General features: G+C 55.8%; 1 protein-coding gene across 1 annotated transcript in view; it reads right to left on the minus strand.

Moving 5' to 3' along the window:
• APC2 (adenomatosis polyposis coli 2) overlaps nt 1-19,093 on the minus strand; it is a 21,133-nt gene extending 2,040 nt beyond the window's left edge. The window contains 14 exon segments of the mRNA XM_006897999.1: nt 3-2,826; nt 12,327-12,541; nt 12,893-13,009; nt 13,290-13,367; nt 13,998-14,137; nt 14,948-15,058; nt 15,485-15,866; nt 16,185-16,283; nt 16,430-16,507; nt 17,257-17,373; nt 17,465-17,573; nt 18,253-18,433; nt 18,510-18,600; nt 18,953-19,093. Coding sequence (XP_006898061.1) covers nt 3-2,826; nt 12,327-12,541; nt 12,893-13,009; nt 13,290-13,367; nt 13,998-14,137; nt 14,948-15,058; nt 15,485-15,866; nt 16,185-16,283; nt 16,430-16,507; nt 17,257-17,373; nt 17,465-17,573; nt 18,253-18,433; nt 18,510-18,600; nt 18,953-19,093 — 4,683 coding nt within the window.
• Nucleotides 19,094-20,967: the final 1,874 nt, after the last annotated feature.

Genomic DNA, 20,967 nt, shown 5'->3' on the forward strand with positions numbered 1-20,967 from the left:
GCCCTGGGGCCGGGCGACCCTTCGGCCTGTCCGCCGGGCCTGCGCGCGCTCGGCTCAGGCTCGGGCTCGCTGAGGGAGCTCACGGACGAACTCAGGGAGTAGCAGGGCGGCGTCTCGTCGGCGATGAGGCTTGGGTGCGCCCGCGCGGCCTGCGGGGCGGCCTTGGGCGTCTCCTTCCTGCCCGCTGGGCGCTCCCTCTTGAGGGCACGCGGGATGGCGGAGGTGCGGCGCGGGGGCTCGGGCGCGGGCGCTGGAGGCTCGTCCTCTGAATCGTTGTAGAAGCAGTACACGGCCTCCTCGGTGGGCGTGGTGAGGCACAGCGACTGCAGGGCCCCCTCGCCGCGTGCCCGGCCAGGGCACTGCCCGTCCAGGTCTGAGCGGGCACTGGACGGGCGGCTGAGGGGCAGCTCCAGGCCTGCTCGGCTCCTGCCCTTCCCACGGGTCTGCTCGGCGTTCCGGCCGTCCCCAACTCGGTGCCGCTGCCTGGAGGCCTGCCTGGAGGAGGTGGAGCGGCCGGCTGGCGTTTGCCTGTCCCGGCGCCCACTGGGCCGCTCTCGTGGCGGCCCTTGAAGTGTCTCGTCGCTGAGCGAGGCCGCGCTGGAGAAGTTGACTGGGGTGCCCTCGGCCGAGTCGCTGCCCGAGTCTTCCCCACGCGCGGGCGCGGGCACCAGCATGTACACGGGCAGCGCCCGGTGGCGCCCAGGCACCAGGGCCGAAGCCACTTTGCGCACGCGCGCCGGCACCGCGGCCCCTAGGCAGGCGCGCAGCAGCTCCAGCTCTGAGCTGGCGGCTGCGGCGGGCGGCCCCGCACGAGGGGCGGCTGGTGCTGAACCCTCCGGCCTCGCGGCCGCCTCATCTGGCCGCCTGTGTCCAGCGAAGCCGCCGCGCTCGGGACGCACGGGCGGCAGCAGGCGCAGCTCCACGTCCTGCTGCACGTAGTGCTCGTGCAGGGGCAGCGCGCTCAGGCTGGAGGCGCACGAGAAGTTCTCGTCCGGCTTCTCCACCGTGAAGCGCACGCTGCCCGCGTCCAACTCGGACGGCAGGCGGCAGCGCTCGCGGCAGTCGGCGATGTCCAGGAATCGCTTCACGTAGCTCTCCCACTGCAGGCAGAACTGGCTGGCAGCCCCGCCGCGCTCGCCTGGGCCCGGACCCGCGGCCGGCGGCGTCTTGCTGCGGCTGGGCGGCATGGTCTGCCCAGGGCTGTCGGGCAGCTCACTGGGGCTCACGGTGCCGCTACCCAGGCCACTGCACGGCTCGCTGGGCACCGAGCTGGCGATGGACGGGCTCTCGAAGCTGCCCAGGGAGCTGACCGAACTGCAGCGGCTCAGCACCAGCGGTGTCTCCTGCACGTAGTTCTCGGACGAGCTGGATGGCGTGGCGTCCTCCGCGCCCAGGCCTCGGCTGCGGCCCCGACGGGGCGCCGGAATGGCCACGGGCAGCGAGGCCCCGGGCGCCCGCCACGCCGCCCCGGAAGCCCGCTCAGGCCCGGCCTCCTCCAGTGCCTCCAAGGATGAGTCGCTGTCATCCTGCCCCTCGTCCTCGCTGGGCCCCGCGCGCCCCGCGGAAGACAGCGACGACAGCGAGCTGCAGCGTGACAAGCAGAGCGCCGCCGTGTCCCCCGCCGCCAGCGTGGGTGGCATCTCAGAGGCGGGGCCCTCGGTGGGCAGCCAGGCCTGCGTGCGCGCGGCGGGCACGGCGCCCGCCCTGGCCATGCCCTCCAGCAGCGGCACGTGCTGGTAGGAGGGCGACAGTTTGATGGTGCGCACGCGGCCGTCGGCGGGCTCCCGGCCCAGGGGCTCAGCGCCCGGAGGCTCCAGGCGGAGCCGTGAGGGCCTGGCGGGGCCTGAGGCGTCCTGGCGGGGCTCGGCCAGCGCGGCCAGTGAGCAGGGCCGCATGTGCTCCTGCGGGCAGTAGCCGTCACTGGTGCTGTCGCTGTGGAGACTGTCGTTGGACAGGCTGGCGTGCGCCGCCTTGAGCCGCAGCAGAGGGTGGGCCCGGCTGGCCGCCTCCCTCCGAGGCCCGTCGCGCCCCCGGCTGGGCGAGCAGGACTGGGCGCGCGCCTCCCGAGGCGGCAGCGGGGTCTCCTGGCCCGGGTCGCCGGCCGAGCTAAGGCTGAAGCTGTCGTCGGACGACGTGTGCAGCGCGGAGATGTCCTCCACCAGCCGGCCGATGCGCGCCACGGCCAGCGCCAGCCTGGCCTTGGCCGCCTCCTCAGGCTCCGGGCCCCGGCGCGGCGGGGGCGTGCGGGCCAGCGCCGGACCCTGAAGGAAGAGGGGCGCCCCGGCGGGACGGGGGGCGTCAGTGGTGGCGCTGGCTCCGGCCCCCAGAGACGGAGCGTCCTCGTCGTCGAAGCAGCCCGAGTCGGAGGCGTAGTCCTGGGCCGGCCCGTCCAGGAGGCGCAGGGGCGCCAGGGGCTTCTTGGTGGGGGGCACGGCCTCGGACAGGCTCTCCTTGTCCAGGTCCAGCGCCTTCACCAAGTGCCGGGCGTCCAGCTCCGCCTCCAGCGCCCTCTGCTTGCGCACGTAGAGGCTGGGCACACAGGTGCCAGGCGACACGGCCATGGCGGCGGCCTGGTACTTGGCGGGTCGGTGGGCCAGCAGGTTGCGCAGCGCCGCGGCGCTGCCCATGGCGATCATCTTGTGCTTGGAGTGCACCAGGTTGCGCAGCATGCCCACGGCGCCCAGGTCCCACAGCAGCTCCTGGTCGCGCGGGCTGCGCGCAGACAGGTTCCAGAGCGTGCCACACGCGTTGCTCACGATGGTCAGGCTGTGCGAGGTCAGGTGCTGCAGTAGCGTCTGCAGGCAGTTGTGGTCGCGGAGCACCTGCCTGGGGTGGGGAAGCACACGTCACCACAGCCCCTGCGCCCCCCGAGAGCGGTCAGGGCGACAGGGCCCGAGGGCCTCTCCAAGGGCGCACGTGCCCCGCTCAGGACACCGGTGTCCCAGCCCTGCCTGCGCCCCTGATGGCAGAGCATTTCCTCTCAGCGAGGAATCGAGCACGGACGCCTGCAGTCTCCCTCTCACTGGGGTCAGCCCCGGCCTCTGGTGTTCACACCTGTTCACAGGCCGCTCCCCGGGAGCTGTTGGGGACACAAAGTGGCGCAGTGTCCTGACGGTGCCACCACGGGAGCCGGCACTAAATTAGTAAAAATGTTTGTATAGAAACAATGAAACGTTTCCTTTCTAATTAATAAATATTTCCTAGAGTATGACTTAACAGTGCTATTTTAAAAGGGAGCTCTGGTGGCCTGGTGGCAAGGAGCTGCACTGCCAAGCCAAAGGCCCGCAGTTCAAACTCACCCGCCGCTCCGCAGGAGGCGAGGCGGTCGGTCTCCACCGGGCAATTCGCGAGCCGCTGGAGGGTCAGGTGTGTGGATTCTGACCCAACAGAGCGCATCATTGTAACAAGTGCTCATTAGGAAAACAAGAGGTCAGCCAGGTGCACAGGTGCTCTGGGGGCTCCCGACGGCATCGGCAGCTTGAACCCACCCGTGGCCCTGAGGAGCGAGGCTGGCGCTTCTCCCCTCGGGGAGAGGCAAGGCCTTGGAAACTGACGGGGCTCCCAAGGGCTGCCCGGAACCGCGTCAAACTCCAGCAAAAACTCACTGCTGTCCATGGGAACTGACCCACAGGTGACCCTCCAGCACATTTTTTTCAAAGACTTTAAATCACACAGAAGGAGACTGCCCATCTGTCTCCTGCTGTGCGCCTGGAGGATTCGAACCACCAGCCTTTGAGTCGGTTGCACAATTCCTTATCCTTATCCTTCCTCCAAATAAATTAAGTTTATTTCTTTTTATAAATAATTATTTAATAAGTATTTGAGTTCTTTTCACAACTTAAGTATTGAAGCATTAAAAACAGACAATATTATTCATTTTAATAAGTTTTTTCTTTACAAACCCCGACCAGCAAGGCCTCCCCAGAGGAGCATGGACTGACTTAAGAGGCACCCGGGGCTGTAGGCCTGAGGGGCACAGACGCTTCGTCCTGCCAAGGGGCAGCTGGTGGATTCGAACCACCAGTCTATCAGTTAACAACCCGATGCTTAGTTGTTTACTGTTTAATAAATACGAATTTAATAAAAATGTATCTATCATAATATCATTATTATATTTTATGCATTTACCATTTTATATATTTATCTTCTACAAATGCTGTGAGGACATAAATATTAAAAACAGGTAGATTTCCTTTTTTTCAATTTATTATTTTTTTATGTGTATACCACTAAATCGGATTCAACTGGCACAGAAGGAGATTGTCCCTCCTTCTCCAGCAGAGCATCTGGTGTATTCTAACTGCTTGCCTCTGGAATTGCAGTGCAGCTTCTTGCCACTAGGCTACCAGAGTTCCCTTAAACACAGGTCGATTTCTTGACAACTGATCAAGAGTACTAGTAATATCTAAAGCTTTGTGCCTGCTTCCGTCCCCCTCACGGCCTGTCAGTGTCAGGGCCCGGGAAGGTGGCTCGGGAAGGTGGCCCGGGACAGGGAGGGTGTAAGTCTGTTGTTTGCAGGGTCCCTGTGAGTTGCCCTTGACTGGATGGCACCTAACAACAGCAACAACCTGTTTGCATTCAAAGCTATCATTGTAGTACAAGCACAGAAATCCTAAAAAGAGCTCTGGGATGTTATTAATATTATGTGATAATTACATAAATATCTTACTTAAGCAATTTTTTAAAATTTTATTATTTTGTGTGTGTACCATCAAGTCAGATCTGACTGGTACAGGAGTTGGTTGCCTCTCCTTCTCCAGCAGAGCATCTGGTGGATTCGAACCACATACCTCTGGGATTGCAGTGCAGCTTCTTGCCACTAGGCCACCAGAGCTCCCTTAAGCAAATATTTTATTTATGCTAAGAAATGCGAATAAACAAAATTAGTGCATTTAATGTGGGGTCAGGATTGGTGGGCGATTTATCAACAATCTGCGTTATGCGGATGACACAACCCTGCTTGCTGAAACTGAGGAGGACCTGAAGCGCCTGCTGCAGAGTGTCAAGGACTGCAGCCTACAATCTGGATTGAGGCTCAATGTCAAGAAGACAAAGATTCTCACCACTGGACCAATTGGCAGCATCAGGATGGATGGTGAAGAGATTGAGGTTGTACACAGCTTTAGTTTGCTTGGCTCCATAGTCAGCAGTCTTGGCACCAGCAGCCAGGAAATTAAAAGGCGCATTGCCATGGGAAAGTCTGCTGTTAGGGACCTCTCCAAAGTGCTGAAGAGCAGTGGTGTCTCTCTGGAGACTAAGGTGCATCTGACACAGGCCATGGTCTTCACAATCACCTGTTATGCATCAGAGAGTTGGACAATGACCAAGGAGGATAGAAGGAGAATTGATGCCTTTGAGCTGTGGTGCTGGAGAAGAGTATTGAGAATACCATGGACTGCTAGGAAAACAAATAGATTTGTCCTGGAGAGGGTTAAACCGGGTGGCTCCTTGGAGGCAAGGATTCTGAGGCTCCGTCTAACTTACTTCAGACATGTAGTGAGGAGAGACCGGTCCTTAGAGAGGGACATCATGCTTGGGAGGGTGGAGGGACAGTGCAGGAGAGGAAGGCCCTCTATGAGGTGGATTGATTCAGTGACTGGGATAATTGGGATGGGAGTGTCAGAGACAGTGCGACTGGCACAGGACAGAGCAGAGTTTAGGGCTGTTGTACATAGGGTCGCTATGAGTCGCAGGCGACTCGACGGCACATAACAACAACAACAACCATAAATGTAATTTACAAATAATATAATTTAATAAGCAATGTTATCTGCAGCCAAGTCACCTGTGGTCCATAGCAACCCCATGGACAGCAAGCATCTCTGAAGCCTCATCTGACTGTGACACTGACTCTGACACACCTAACCTCACTGCCCCAGTTACTGTGTCAATCCACCTCATCTGGGGTCGTCTTCTCCTGCCTGTCCCTCAACCCTTCCAAGCATGATGTCCTTCCAAGCATGACTGGTTCCTCCTGGCCACGTGTCCAAAGTATGTGAGACAGAGCTTCAAAATCCTAGCCTCCAAAGAGAAAATTGGTTTCACTGTCTCTAAGACAGAACTTTTTTTTCCTTGGTGGTCCACAGTATGTTCAAGATTCTTCTCCAGCACCACAACTCAAAGGCATCGATTCTTCGGTCATCCTTAGTCACTGTCCACCTCTGATGCAGAACAAGTAATTGTGAAGACCATGGCTTGAATCAGGCACACCTTAGTCTCTAGACCAACATCATTGCTTCTCAACATTCTGGAGAGGTCTCTGACAGCAGATTTTCCTAATGAAATTAGTCTTTTGATTTCCTGACTGGTGGTGCCAAGAATGTTGATTGTGAAACCGAACAAACTGTAATTGTTAACAACCTCAGTCTCCTCTCCATTGATCCCAATTGGCACAGTGGTGAGAATCTTTGTCTTCTTGATGTTGAGCTTCAATCCATAAAGAAAACTGTGGTCTCTGACCTTCTGCAGCAAGCGCTTCAGGTCCTCCTCACTTTCAGCAAGCAAGGTTGTGTTATCTGCATAACACAGATTGTTCATGAATCTTCTGCAATCCTGATACCACATTCCTCCTCCTTAATGATCTGTTCTGCATGTAGATTGAAAAGGGATGGAGACAGGACACATCCCTGAAACCCTCCTTTCCTGATTTTCAACCATACATTGTTTCCTTGCTCTGTTCTGAGAGCTGCTCCTGGTCCAAGTATAGGTTTCGCATTAGCACGATCAAGTGTTCTGGGATTTCTATTCTTCTCAGAGTCAGCCACAGCTTGTTGTGATCCACACAGTCAAGTGCTTTTGCCTAGTTGCTGAAACACAGATATTCCTCTGGTACTCTCTGCTTTCTGCCAAGATCCATATGACATCAGCGATAATGTGCCATGACCTGCTCTAAACCCAGCTTGTATTTCTGGTAGTTCTCTGTCGATGTGCTGTTCCAGTCATTTTGGATGATTTTCAGCAGGATTTTGCTTGCGTGTGATGTTAGTGCAATACATTTTTTATATAAGAAGCATTATCTTACTATATATAACCACAACGTAGGCAAACCTTCATTTTCTTAGAAATAGCAACATTTGTTTTCAGCAGTGACTCATATTTAAACAGCCACCTCTTCAATTTACAGGAAAAACGCTTTTTTACTTTAATAAATGCTATTTCTCTTCGTTACTTCACAATCATTGATTTATTTAAATAACTATTTAAGAAAATAAAAATGCATGAGATATGTACCAAAAAGTAATAACTTCTTTTAATATGCAGTGCACATTACTAAGATTTTAACTCATTAGTCTGTGTACTTGTTTTTATACTAAGCAGATTTTCGTTTAAGTATCAAAATACTAAAATAAGTAAAATTTATTGTAATAATTACTATTATATATAATGGTACATAACATTAATACTGTTCAGAAATATACTAAGCAATTTTATTTTCTTTATAAAACTGTTCATGGCAATCTCAGAGGCGCACAGTTCAAATCCACCAGATGCTCTGCTGTAGAAGGAGGGGAAATCTCCTATACCAGTCAGATGCGATTTGATGGTACCCACAAAAATATAATAAGATTAAAAGAAAAAATAAATAAATATAAAACTGTACTGTTAAGGGAGCACTTGGCACCTAGTCTGAAGGGAGTCGCCCTGGTAACCTCAAGGCCCAGCTCTCAGAGGGGTGCAATCCACCAGCCGCTCTGCAGGAGAAAAGCAGGCAATGTCTGTGTGATTTACAGCCTTCCCGAGTGCAGGTCGGCGCCACGGGCACCGAGCTGTTCACACTGTTCCATTTGTTTCTAGATTATCTTCAGCAGGATCTTGCTAACATGTGCTATTAGTGATACTGTTCTGTAACTGCCACACTCTGTCGCATCACCTTTTTTGGAGATGGGGATAAATATGGATCTCTTCCAGTCAGTTGGCCAGGTAGTTGTCCTTCAGATTTCTTGGCACAATTTGGTGAGCACATCCAGGGAAGCATCTGTTTGTTGAAATATGTCAACTGGTGTTCCATCAGTTCCTTGGGCTTTATTTTCAACCAAGTCCTTCAGATCAGCCTGAACTTCCACCTTCATCACCACTGCCTCTTGTTTTTTGGATTTTTTTTTCTTTCTTGTTGTGTTACCATCGAATCAGATCTGACTGGTACAGGAGACTGCCCCTCCTCCAGCTGAGAATCTGGTGGATTCAAACCACACGCCTTTGTAATTACAGCACAACATTGTCTCTTGATTATATATTGTTCTTGAAATTCTTCTGTGTCAGCCAAGTATTTTTGGTACAATGACCCTGCATATTTCTTCCATCTTCTTTTAATGGGTCCTGAATCATCTTAATTTTCTGTTTATTTTATTATCTTAATATGGAAAACTTTATTTATCTCAATAAAATAGTATAAGTATATAAATACTAATATGTTGTTGTTGATTGCCTTCAGAATTAGCATGACTCATAGTGACCCTATGAACAAAAGGCTTGAAGCCCCTCTACAACTATCAATATTTATTTATCAAAGTTCATAGAATCTCATTTCTCCATATATGTGTGTGTGTATATATATATACACACACACACACACACACACAATGGATACAAGTCACTGAGTCAATCAGTTGACACAGTGACTGGAGAAATGAGATTCCGTCTGTCAGAGACAATGAGATTGGCTCACGACAGAACAGGATTCGGAGCTAATATATAGAAAGTGAGTCTCAGGTGACTCCATGGTACATAAAAACAACAGCAGTAACATGGATCCAAACTCTGTAAGGATAAAATACTATCCTAAAGCAATATGAATAAATAAATTTAATATTAATAAAACCTGAGTTCGTAGAACCACCAAACTAAGTACATTTTATTCCTATAACCAATAAGCATTATCATTATTTAATAAATATCTTTTTAATAAACATTTTATTTTCATTAAAATATTCTTTCTTTTTAAATATCATGAGCAAAAAACAAGGGAATTTTCTTTAACAAATTATAAATCCTTGTTTATTATTAACGCTTGCTCGAGAAGGTCAAGGACTTCAGCCTCCAATATGGATTGAGGCTCAATATCAAGAAAACAAAGATTCTCACCACTGGACCAACTGGCAGCATCAGGATGGATGGTGAAGAGATTGAGATTGTTCACAGCTTTAGTTTGCTTGGCTCCACAGTCAACACTGGTGGCACCAGCAGACAGGAAATCAAAACACGTATTGCCATGGGAAAGTCCACTGTTAGGGACCTCTCCAGGTTAGTTAAGAGCAATGGTGTCACTCTGGAGACTAAGGTGCACCTGATACAGGCCAGTGTCTTTGCAATCACTTGTTATGTGTCAGAGAGCTGGATAATGACTAGGGAGGATTGAAGAAGAATTGATGCTTTTGAGTTGTGGTTCTGGAGAAGAGTATTGAGGATACCATGGACTACTAAGAAAAGAAACCGGTTCATCCTGGAGAGGGTTAAACCAGGCTACTCCTTAGAGGAAAGAATTCTGAAGTTTCGTCTGATATACTATGGACATGATGAAGGAAGGACCAGTCCTTGGAAAGGGATGTCATGCTTGGGAGGGTGGAGGGACAGCGCAGGAGGGGAAGGCCCTCTATGAGGTGGATTGATTCAGTGACTGGGGTAATCGGGATGGGAGTGTCAGAAACAGTGCGATTGGCACAGGATAGAGCAGGGTTTAGGGCTGTTGTACACAGGGTCGCTATGAGTCGCAAGTGACTTGATGGCACATAACAACAACGACAACATTAATAATGACTTTGGATACTGAGGGAACGCTCAAAGGCTGCGCCTGACTCTCAGTGGCCACTGGCCTGTGCCCCCTGTTGCATTCACTGGGTGAGTCCATCCTGCTGCGGGTCTTTCTGCGGGCTTTCATGAGGCGTGAGTTCTTGTCCAGGGACTGGCCGCCTCTGACAGCAAGCCCACAGTATGTGTGAGTGTCTCCGTCTTCTCTTCTAAGACTCTCCTGGCTGCACTTCCCAGGACAGATCTCGTGGTCTTCTGGCAGTTCATGGTAAATTCCATACTTGGCTAGGGTGTGCAGGATCCAGGCCACGGTCTTCGCAATTGCTGTGCATTAGGGAGCTGGCCAATGACTAAGGATGACTGAAGAATCGATGCCTTTGAGCTGCGGTGCTGGAGAAGAGTCTTGAACATGCCATGGACCACCAGGAGAACAAACAGGTCTGTCCTGGAGAGGCTGAAACCAAGCTGCTATTTGGAGGCTAGGATGTTGAAGCTCCATCTCACATTATGGACATGTGGCCAAGAGGGACCAGTCCTTGGAGAGGGACATCATGCTTCAAAGGGTGCCGGGGCAGTGCAGAAGAGGAAGACCCCGGAGGAGATGGATTGACTCAGTGACTGGATGATCTGATTAGGTCTGGCGGAGATGATGAGAGTGGCTCAAGGCAGGGCTCAGAGATACTGGACACAAGGGAGCTATGAGTCGTGGGCAACTTGATGCCACAAAGCATAACGGCCACAATTCAAAGGCACACATCCTTCTCTCCTCTTCGCTGTTCATTACCCAGCTTTTCCACATCTCTGTGAGTGACTGAAAATGCCTGGCCTGGGCCAGCTGCACGTACTCCTCCTTGTTCTTTATCATTTTGAAGACATTCTTTGAAGCAGTTTTGCTGAATGCAATAAATGGGTTTGATTTTTTGACTGGTGTGATTAATCCTATTTAATAAATGTTATTATCTATCTATCTATGTATTTATTTCTTTTAAGCTATATTTAATAATAAGATTTAATATATGTATGGAAGACTCAATATTGTGAAAATGACAACAGTATCAAAGGCAATTTACACATTCAGTGCAATCCCAATTCCATTCTTCAACGAGATGAAAAGGCAATCTCCAGTTTCACTTAGAATGGAAAGAAGCCCCGAATAAGCAAAATACTCCTTAAAAATAGACAAAGGGTAGGAGGCATCTCACTCCCTGATTTCAAATCCTACTACACTGCCATGATGGTCAAGATAGCGTGGTACTGGTATAATGACAGATACACAGAATAATGGAATAGAATTGAGAATCCAGAAATCAGCCCATCTACCTATTGTTTTCCTGTCAAACATTCTTCTAGGTGGTACAGCACTGGTCTGTGCGTTGCTGTACAAAGGTAACTCGTGGTTGCTGTGATGCTGAAGCCTGTGACAGTGATGTGCCAGATGTGGTAATGGGCACCCATGGTGGACAGTGTTGACTGGAGCTTCCCGACTAAATCAAGCCTGGAAGCAGGAGCGGCATCCACTTCCGAAATGGCTTGCCTCCGGAAACTCTATGTACAAACAGTGCTCAGGCTGTTCGTTCATAGGGTCGCTATGAGTCGTCTACAACTCCACGGCATTAAACAACAACAACAACATGTAAGTACTAAATAGAAATTTTCTTTCCTGTTTTTGCTAGTTTACTAGTGGACCCATTTTCAAGTATATCCCCTTGTTGTGTGGACGCTGGAGTGGGACCGGCCAGCAGCTGACCCTGCAGGGTTTTCAGAGGAGACTGCCGGGTTTTCTCCTGCCCAGAGGTGGTTTCGAACTGCCTACCTTTGGAACCGCAGCGCAGCTTCTTGCCGCTAGAGGCCTCCAGAGCTCTTATCTAATCTCATAACAGTAAATATCTTAGTTAATTATAATATAATTATGTAAAACGAAAGAGCTACCTTGTATTCCTTATCCTAAGTAAATGTACATTTATTGTTGTTCCATAAATATTTTGTTTCTTTTAATAAATAATTTAAACTAGTCTGGAAGAGGCCTGGTGGTGTACTGTAACAGAAAGCTGGTGCTGGGCTCAGCAGTGGAGTGGTTGGCAGTCTGAAGCCTCAGCTCCTCATGGGACACGGAGCCCACCATCGCCTCGACTCACGACTCACAGCCTCTCACACGGGTGGGGGGTCCCTGTGAGTGGAGCGCACCCGAGGGCAGCAGGTGTTGTTCTGGGCGAGTCTGTAAATGCAGCCACTGCCGGGGACTCCTCCCCGCCCATCCCTCCCTTCAGCTGCTGTGTCTTTAACTTTCCTCTAGAGCAGCTGCTGGCTGTGGGATTGGAACTGCCAACCTTCTGGACAGCAGTGCCTCCCTGTCCTACTACGGCTTCTTATAAGTACTGAAGAGGAACTGTACTGAAGTATTCGGAATCAAAATTCTCCCGTGAATGGAAGTGTTTGGTTCTGATAAGTGTTTTCTGGGATGAGTACGGCCCATGCCACTTCTGGGATAGACTTCTCCTGGGGAAATGCCCGCACTGCAGGCCCGACCTCTCCCCACCACCCCACCGCGGGGGTCCTCCGGCCCCGCCACTCTGCCCGCTGACCTGTAGTCCTCGCGGGTGGCCACGAGACTGGACACGTTGCGCAGGATGCCGCCGCCGCTCTCGATGATGGCCAGCGAGTTACTCTGGCACTTGTAGGTCAGCGTGCTGACCAGGAAGCCCAGGGCGCCGTCCACCTGGCAGATGGCGGCCTTGTTCTCCGTGCTGTGTGCCGACAGGTTCCACAGGGCGCTGAGCACGCTCTTCAGCGTGGACTCCTGGGGCAGGTGGGGGACAATGAAAAGCAGAAGTCATAAAACCGGCCGCCACGGGCTCGAGGCCCCTCAGGCCCGTCTAAGCAGGGGGCTGGTGGCTTGATTTCACTGAGAAAATGCACCCCGTTGTATGCGGTCTCCTCACTTGTGTGGATCCCCAGTCCCTGCCCCCTTCTCAGTGCCCCCATTGGCCTGTCCCCTTCACAGTGCCTCAGTCCCTTCCTTCATGTGCCCAGCCCAGCCCTGAGCCCCGCAAGTCCAGCACCGGGCTCTCCTCTGCCCTGCCCACTGCCCCGCCCCCCATCCCTCTGCTGGGTCCCACCTGAGCTGAGGCCCTGGCCTCACACTGCCCACCTTGGTGGCCCGGAGGACACACTGCATCAGAGCCGCCATGCTCCCGATCTCTCTGAGCACCTTCTTGCTGTTGATGTCTGCACGCCAGGACAGGTTTCGCAGGATGCTGGAAACCACCTGGGGCCAGGGGGGACAGGAAAGATGGAGGGGTGGAGCAGATGGGCAAGAGGGACCACAGGGCGAAGGCCAGGGAGCCAGCGCATGCAACACCAGGGGCCACAGGAGGTCGGCAAGGAGCAGCACAGCCATCTCCATCATCTTCAGCAAGTCACAGGGTGGAGGAGGCAAGGGCCACCCTGGGCCACCCTCACCCCCCACCCCAGCGCCCCGGCAGGCAAGCCTCCGACAGCAAGATCAAGGCCCCTCCCATGGCCCAAGTGCCCAGAGGTCACCGTACCTGGTGGAGCTCCTCGCTCTCTGAGCCCAGCTGGGCCACAATGGCCTCCATGCAGCCCCGGCGCGCACACAGGGTGGCCTGTGGAGGGACACACAAGCGTCATGGCCATGGCTGAAGGGCTGGGGCCATGTGGGGTCCCATACCTTCCACCTCCTCCCATGAGCTGGACATCACTTTTCACCCTCACTGCAGGAGCAGGGAGACAGGAACCCTACCACTCAGACCATGAGAGGTGGGACAGGAACCCCATTGCTGAGACCATGGGGGACAGGAATTCCACTGCTGAGACCATACGAGGAGGGACAGGAACCCCACTGCTGAGACCATGAGAAGGGGGAAAGGAACCCCACTGCTGAGATCATGAGGGACAAGAACCTCATTGCTGAAACCATGCTGGGGGGACAGGAACCCCACTGTTAAGAAGACAATCTGAAGCTGGTGGAGATGACAGTCTCCCACAGAAGACTCGACTCTGAAGGGACACCTGTTCCCACAAAGGACCCTGTTGAGGTGACAAAGGCCCCTCCACACAGAATGAAGCTCTGAGGCGACAATTTTTTTCCACATGGGAACCCACTCTGAAGTGACAGCGGCTCCCCGGCCCTGGCTCAGGCCCCTCCAGGCCTCAGTTGATCATCTATAAACAGGGCCAACCACCCCTGACACCCCAGGGTTTCAAGCTGGGCTCAAGGTGCGCCTGCCAGGCACCTTGTTGGCGACATCCCCAAAGGTGAGGTTGGTGAGGGTCATGCCAGCGTAGCGACGCAGGGCAAGGTTGAGAGGGTCTCGGGTCATCTTGTGCATTTCAAAGTCCACCTGTAGCAGCTCAGCCACAGCCTGCAGCCCACCTGGGGGGACACGGGAGGGGTGTAGAATGATGAGAGGGGACAGGTGGGGAGGATGGACTCACCTTCTCTCCTCCCAGCCTTGGCCCCCCAGGGTCCCCCTGCATAGGTGCCTGCAGCCAGCCAGCTGTTCTCCACTCCATGTCTGAGGACACCTCCTCCAGGCAGCCTGCCCTGCCCTTTCCTCATGTTGGTCCATTTGTTGGTCCTGAGGGAAATCTCTCAGACCTGCCTATCACCTTCAGGACCCACAGGACCCTTGAAGCCCCTCCAGAGCCTGTGGGATGTCACACGCCCCCTTAACACAGGGCTTCGAGCCACGGTTGTGCTCTAATTGTTCTCTCTGCCCCAAGTGCCCTTCTCAGCCTGCTGGCTCCTTCAAGGACACCGCCTAGCCCGCCTTTGAAGACCATGCCCACAGTTCACAACAAATTTCTTTTGGAAACCACTCGCTTTGTGGCATTCTGTTACGGTAAATGAAGCATCCCCAGCCCAGAACTTCCCAAGGGCCACCACACACACACACACACACACACACACAATCACACATACACACACTGCAATAAACCCAACTCCAAGGCACTTCTGTGCCCTTAATGCCAGCCTTTCACCTCTGCCTTTTCCCATCCCTTCCCTGGTCCCTGAACCTTGGATCTGGGGGAAGCTGCCTTGGGGCCAAAGCCAGGGCAGGGAGTGCTCACATGGGCAGAAGGCCAGCAAAACCATCCCTCACGGACCACACAGTGACTGCCTCCCCCCAGCATCTGAGCCAGCACCTCTAAGGGCCCCCAGGAGGAGGCAGGGCACACTCACCCAGCTCGTTCATGGCCCGGCGGTACTCCTCATCAAAAGACAGCTTCATGATGGCACAGGTGGCCTGGCAGATCTGAGGCTCAATGGGGACCGGGGCTGTGGACCAGGGCACTGGTCAGCGAAATGACCCCAGGGCCGCTGCCCCCTCCACCCTTCCCACCTCACGGCCCCGCTCGGGCCTGGCTTTGCAAACTGCACAAGGCGGCTGCTGGGAGGGCAGAGGCCGTGGTCAGCCCTCAGTACAGTGGCCACTTTGGTCCCTGCCTCATCATAATGTGGGAGGAACGTGCGGCCTGAGCTGGTCATTGTAGCGCATTAACTTTGCAGTTGGTGGAGGAATATTCCTCGCCACCCCTACCCTCTCATGGTGAGGTTTGGGCATGCATCCCCTCGCCCCCCGTGGTGAGGTTTGGGTATGCATCCCCTCCCCCCCGTGGTGAGGTGGGCATGCATCCCCCTCGGCCCCAGGCGCGCCAGCACCCGTGCCCGGTGTCCCCAGTGTCCCGTGGCGGGAGTCCCTGCGCGTCGCGCACTCACCGCCCGCCTCTGGGCCGCCGTCGCGTGCGCGCAGCCAGTCCCAGCAGGTCTCACAGTAGGCGCGGACCTGCTCCAGCACGTGCAGCACGCGCATCTCCTTGCGTGCCAGGCCTTGGTCTGGCTGTGAGAAGACGATGTTGTGCAGCGCCGCGTTGGCGCGCATGCGCGCGTCCTTGGCGCCTGGCGCCCCGGGGGTCCCCACGCCCCCAGCCCCTGGACCCGCCTCAGCGCCGTGCAGGATCTGCAGCAGCAACGGCAGGCAACCCGAGCGGCGCATGGCCACGCAGCTTTCGGGGGAGCCGGACATGGCCAGCAGCGTGCGCGCCGTGTCCTCCTGGTCGCGCGTTGCCAGCATAGACAGCAGCCAAAAGACCACCTCCACCTGTGGGGGGACAGGAGCTGAGGAACAGCACAGTCTTCTCCTGCCTGCCCTCCCCCGACCCCTAAAATGAGGGTCCTGCAACTCCTAGGGAAGTGGACAGATGGGAGAGACCAATGGCTCTGCGGAGATGACCAGCCCAGGGGTCGCTCCCACAGCTAGGGCAGCACTGACCTAAGGGGTCGCCCCCCTAATGCAGCACTGACCGCCAGCTCCACCCCTAGGTAGCTCCTCAACACCCGGGACCAAACACACCGGTGTCCTCGCCTGGTGAGGGTTAGTCACCCCACAGCGCCCCCTCCGCCTCATCCCCCACCGCACCTTGCTGTTCCCCGGTTGAGGTGCACCATCTTCGGGGTGCGTGGGGATCTCCACCTCAGGGTCCTCATCCACTGGCACTGGCTTCACCGCCAGGAGAGCCTGTAGAGAAAGGATAGGTTTCTGGGTTCACCTAGGTGTACCCCACAGGGCTCCCCACTGCTGCCTCCCTGTTCCCGTGAAAACCAGAGTGTGGAGATCTCTCTCACTACCGCGCCCTGGGCAGGACCTGGGCCCCCCACGGCTACCTGCGGCTCTGTCTGCTGCACGCGGTCCTGCGCCTCCAGAAGCTCCTTGTCGATCTGCTCCAGGCGCGATGCACGGATCTGACAGACAGACAGACCCTCAGGCCCCGGCAGCCAGGCTCCCACTCCTGGCGAGACCCGCCCATTCGCCTCGATGTCCTGCCTGCTCGCGCTGAGGCCCTACCCGTCCCAAGCCCACAGCCCTGTCCTCCCACAACCCCACCCCGCGGGGATCGGATCCCGCCCACTGCCGGAGACCTCTCTGGTCCTTCCAGGACTCCAGCCCCGTCTGGATCTGATTCTACCCACTCCCACTGGCCCTCCATCCAAGTTCTATGGTCCACCCCAGGACTCCTGATTCCCTGATCCAGTTTTACCCTCTAAATCCCCTCTGGCTCGCAGCGTGTGGCCACGCCCACTGACCAGAGGAACTGGCAATGGCCAATTCAGGGATCCTTCAACTACCCTTTAGACGTCCCTGTTTTGCAGGACACCCACAGCAGTCGTCCCACGATTAGCATATGGTCACGCCCACTGCAAGCTCTGCCCTCTGATTTGTCCATGGAACCAGTCTCTACCCACTCAGATGTAGCCACACCCACTCCCAGATTCAGGCCCGCCCATCAACCAAAGCTTTGCCATCAGCTTGCCCAGAAATCCACTTCCTGAATCTCCCCTTCCTCCCAGGACTCCACCCATAGCGATTACTGCTCTCCGATTCGTCCAAGGCTGGTGACTCCGCCCACAGTGGACTCTGCTATACCCTCTGATTCGCCCAGACATCAGGCCCCGCCCCCTCGCGGGCGCCCCGCCCCTGCCTTTGAGCTCACCTGCGCGCGCTGCACCATCTCGTCCGAGGTGCCGAAGCGCTCCTCCATCAGCGAACGGATGTGCTGCGCCTCGAATTCCAGCTGCTGCCGGATCAGGTCCATCTGCATCGAGAACTGCTAGGAAAAGCGGGCAGGCCGTGGTAAGGGGGTGCCCGGGCTGAGGGTCCTGCGCCCGCCGCCCGCAGGACCCCGACTCGCAGCCACTCACCGTCTCCACGTGCGGCAGCTCATCCAGGCGCTTGGACAAGCTCTGCAGTTGGGAATAATACCACAGCTTCTCCTTTTCCTCCTTCTCTATCTCATTGAGCAGGAAGCACCTGGGGCGGGTCACAGATGTGTTGTTTGTTAGAGGCTGGCTTCACTCAGTGTGCCTCAGTCGTGCCAAGTCCCCCAAGCAACATGGCAGTGCCTCCCCTGGCAGGCCTCCGGGCACTGCTGGGAGGTGCTGAGTTAACCCAGCAGGTCACAATACACGGACTAGGAGGAGAGACAGGCCTGGCTTTGACCGGTCTCAGAGAAAACTCGGGTGGTGCGTTCTGTTCTGCCTTGCTGACCATGACCCAACTCGAGGGCACACAGCCACCACCACAATGCCCACTCCAGCCAATACAGAGTAGCCTTCAGGTGATCCAGGTGCCACGCAGGGCGATGCTGCTCCTTCCGTTTCTGAGAGCAGGAACTTTGGAGTCAGAAGGAATGGAGCCTTGCCTGGGGTCACACAACACACAAGGTCTCCGAGGACTGTCCGGTCCGAGCCCACCACCCGAGTGGGTGGCCTAGACTGCTTCCCCCATCTGGCCCTGAGTCCAGCTTCCCTGGCCCTTAGCCCTTTCTCCACAAAGGCTGCCTTGAGTCCCCTTGGCTGCAGGCCTGCCAGACTCTCGGTGCCAGAAAGCCTTGTCTTGAGAAATGCCTGTTTCAGGGACTCCTGGGGACGTCTCCCAGGAGCCACCCCGCCAGCCAGGCACCCTCTCAAGCCAACGGGGTGCCTCTCACCGTTCCCGGTCCAGCTCCTCTAGCAGGCGGATTGTGGCCCGGCTCAGCTCCCCAACACCATCCTTTGAGGGCACAGAGCTGTGCAGGGGGCTTCCTTCAGGGCTCCGGGCAGGGGCCTCAGGGCCCAGTGCTGGTGGCTGGAACTTGAGGTTATACAGGCTGGAGATGTCCATTTGCAGGGCTGGTGGGTGGAGGGAAGGGTGGCCGTGAGCTGTAGCCAGTCCCCAGTCCCCCCACCCTGGTGTGAGACACCTCACCTTTCAGCTGCTCCAGAAGCCCAGTTTGGCCTGAGGACACCAGGGCCCGGGCCTCCTGTTCCAGCTTTCCCTGGAGACGCTGCAGCACCTCCTGAGAGCAGGGTGTCAGCTGGGCAGTGTCCAGCCCAGGGCAAAGCCACTGCATCTGTCCCTGACATTCTGCCCAGCCCCTGGTCTCCGTCCTTGTCGTCCCATCCAGCCCCCCTGTCTCCGTCCTCATCAACCTGACCAGCCCCTACTCTGTCCTCATCACCTCAACCAGCTCCCACCCTCTGTCCCTGTCACCCCATCACCCAATTCAGGCCCCATCTCCGTCCCCATCACCCCAACCAGTCCCCACTTTCTTTCCCCATGACCCCATCCAGCCCCTGGTCTCTGTCTCTGTCTCCCCGTCCAGCCCCCTCTCTCTGTCCCTACAGCCCTGTCCTCCTGCATCAGCCCACCTTCATGCCCGATGTCTCCGTCTCCAGCTTGGACAGGTGACTGGAGTTGTCCCGAAGCTCCGCCCTCAGGTGGCTGTTCTCGGCCTTCAAGGCCTCCACCTGCCGCACCAGCTGCTCGTAGGAGGTCACAGAGCTCGTCATCTTCAGGTCCTGCAGAGCCTGCCCCACAGAGCAGGGTCACTGGGGGCCTGAGGTCGGGGCAGCCCTGAGCCCGGCCCCCCTCATCCAGTGGGCCCAGCAGGAGCGCCTGCAATGACCACCTCAGGGCAGCCAGGCCCCGATGATGTTGCAGCTGGAGTGGCAGACAGAAAGGACAAGGGGACAGGAACACAGGGGTATGGCTCCCAGTGGGGCATTCAGACCCGACAGGCTATATACTCCATGCCCTTGAAGTTGGCCCCTCATATGTGCTGACAGCAAGACACACACACACACACACACACACACACGCCGAGAGAAGCATGCTCGCCAGAGAATGGCAGAAGAACAAAGGATATGAAGGCCACACTGACCCTTGAGAAACCCAGGGAGTGAACGTCTGGGGGGCGGCTGGAGAGGTGCATGAATGCCCCAGTCCACCCGGCCATGCTGCAGCCCCCACACCCCTTCCTTCAGTAGCTGGTTTCCAGAGAACTACCTGTGTGACCAGGCGTCCCTATGGCAGGCCTCGGCTACTGCCCCCCCTCCGCCAGCCCCCCTCCCACCCCCTCGCCACCTCCTGCTACCCCTGCCCACTTCTTTGTGTCTCTGTATGTCCCTCCTCTCTCTGACCAGCTGGCTGTGCCTCCTCCCTCTGACAGGCCCCCTCTACCCCTTCCTCTTTGTTCCCTTCCCATCCATGCACACCCTCCCTCTGCCTTTGTCTAAGATGCACCAATGACAGTCGGGCCCTCCACCACCTCCTCCTCCTCCTCCTGAAGCCCCCTCCCCAAATCAGGCCCACCCACAGCCACCCCCCCCAAGCCACACTCATCCAGTCACAGATCATTGGTTCCTCTCTCCCTCCTCCCACCCCCAAGAAGCCACCCTCCCATCCGGAGGCCCCCAGAAGCACAGATGAGTCTGGGGAAGGGTCAGGGCCAGGCCAGAGGTGGTGTCAAAACCCTCTTCGTTGGGGGTGTGCCTGCCTGTGGCCTCTGAGCCTAGGCCAGGGGTCTTGCTGATCTTAGGCCCCATCCTGGGAGACGACCCCACACCACTTTCAGGGAGGAAACTAAGACCCTTGTGAGTCAGAAGCTAGACCCTGTCTGGACCCCCATCCCTGAGGGGCTTGAAAGGCCAGGCAGCTCTGGAGGGGAAGTAAGACACTCCTCTCTCTGGGCCTCAGTCTGCCTGTCTGATGATTTGGCACATCAGCCTTCCTGGCCAGTGTCCATGAGGGCACATGTACTGAGCTCCTGGCGGTCTGGCTCAAGCCATATCCCGCTGAAGCCACAGTGGTGTCCAGATGGGGTCCGACCCCTTATGCATGTCCTTCCCTCTCCAGCCAGACCCTTCCAGATGCCCAGTAAGCCCCCTGGGCTGCCCTCTCCACCAGTGGCCATGGCTGAGCCTTGGTGCTCTGTTCATGCCCATATCTGGTGGTCACTCAATGTCCTCATCAGACTGACCTTGGTAGCAGAGCCATCTACTGGGTCTCCCTCAGTGCAGCCTGGCACGCAAATCCATGCTCCTAGCAGATCTGCCAAGCTCTGCCCCACTGGGCTGCCCTGTCCCCAGAACCTTCCAACGGGATGCCGTGGACCAGTCTCCCAAGATCCCCTTCTCCAAATAATCAGAGGGAGCATTCAACATCACAGCAGGACCTATCCCTCCTCTGTTCAAACACCTCCCATGGATCCCCAGTGCTCTCGGGAGCAATACCTAGCTCCTCCACAAACCCACCGTCTCCGTTGACCCTGCAGCTCTCACCTCTCTAGGCTGTATGCCCTGTCCTTCCTCAACCTGCACTAGGAGGAGTGACATCCCTTCCTCCAGGAAGCCCTCCTGCCTTCCCCTCTGCCCCAAGCTGGGGC

The sequence above is a fragment of the Elephantulus edwardii genome, unplaced genomic scaffold (genome assembly GCF_000299155.1).
Source record: "Elephantulus edwardii isolate Elephantulus edwardi_28Jun2011 unplaced genomic scaffold, EleEdw1.0 scaffold00217, whole genome shotgun sequence".
In the NCBI taxonomy this organism is placed as follows: domain Eukaryota; kingdom Metazoa; phylum Chordata; class Mammalia; order Macroscelidea; family Macroscelididae; genus Elephantulus; species Elephantulus edwardii.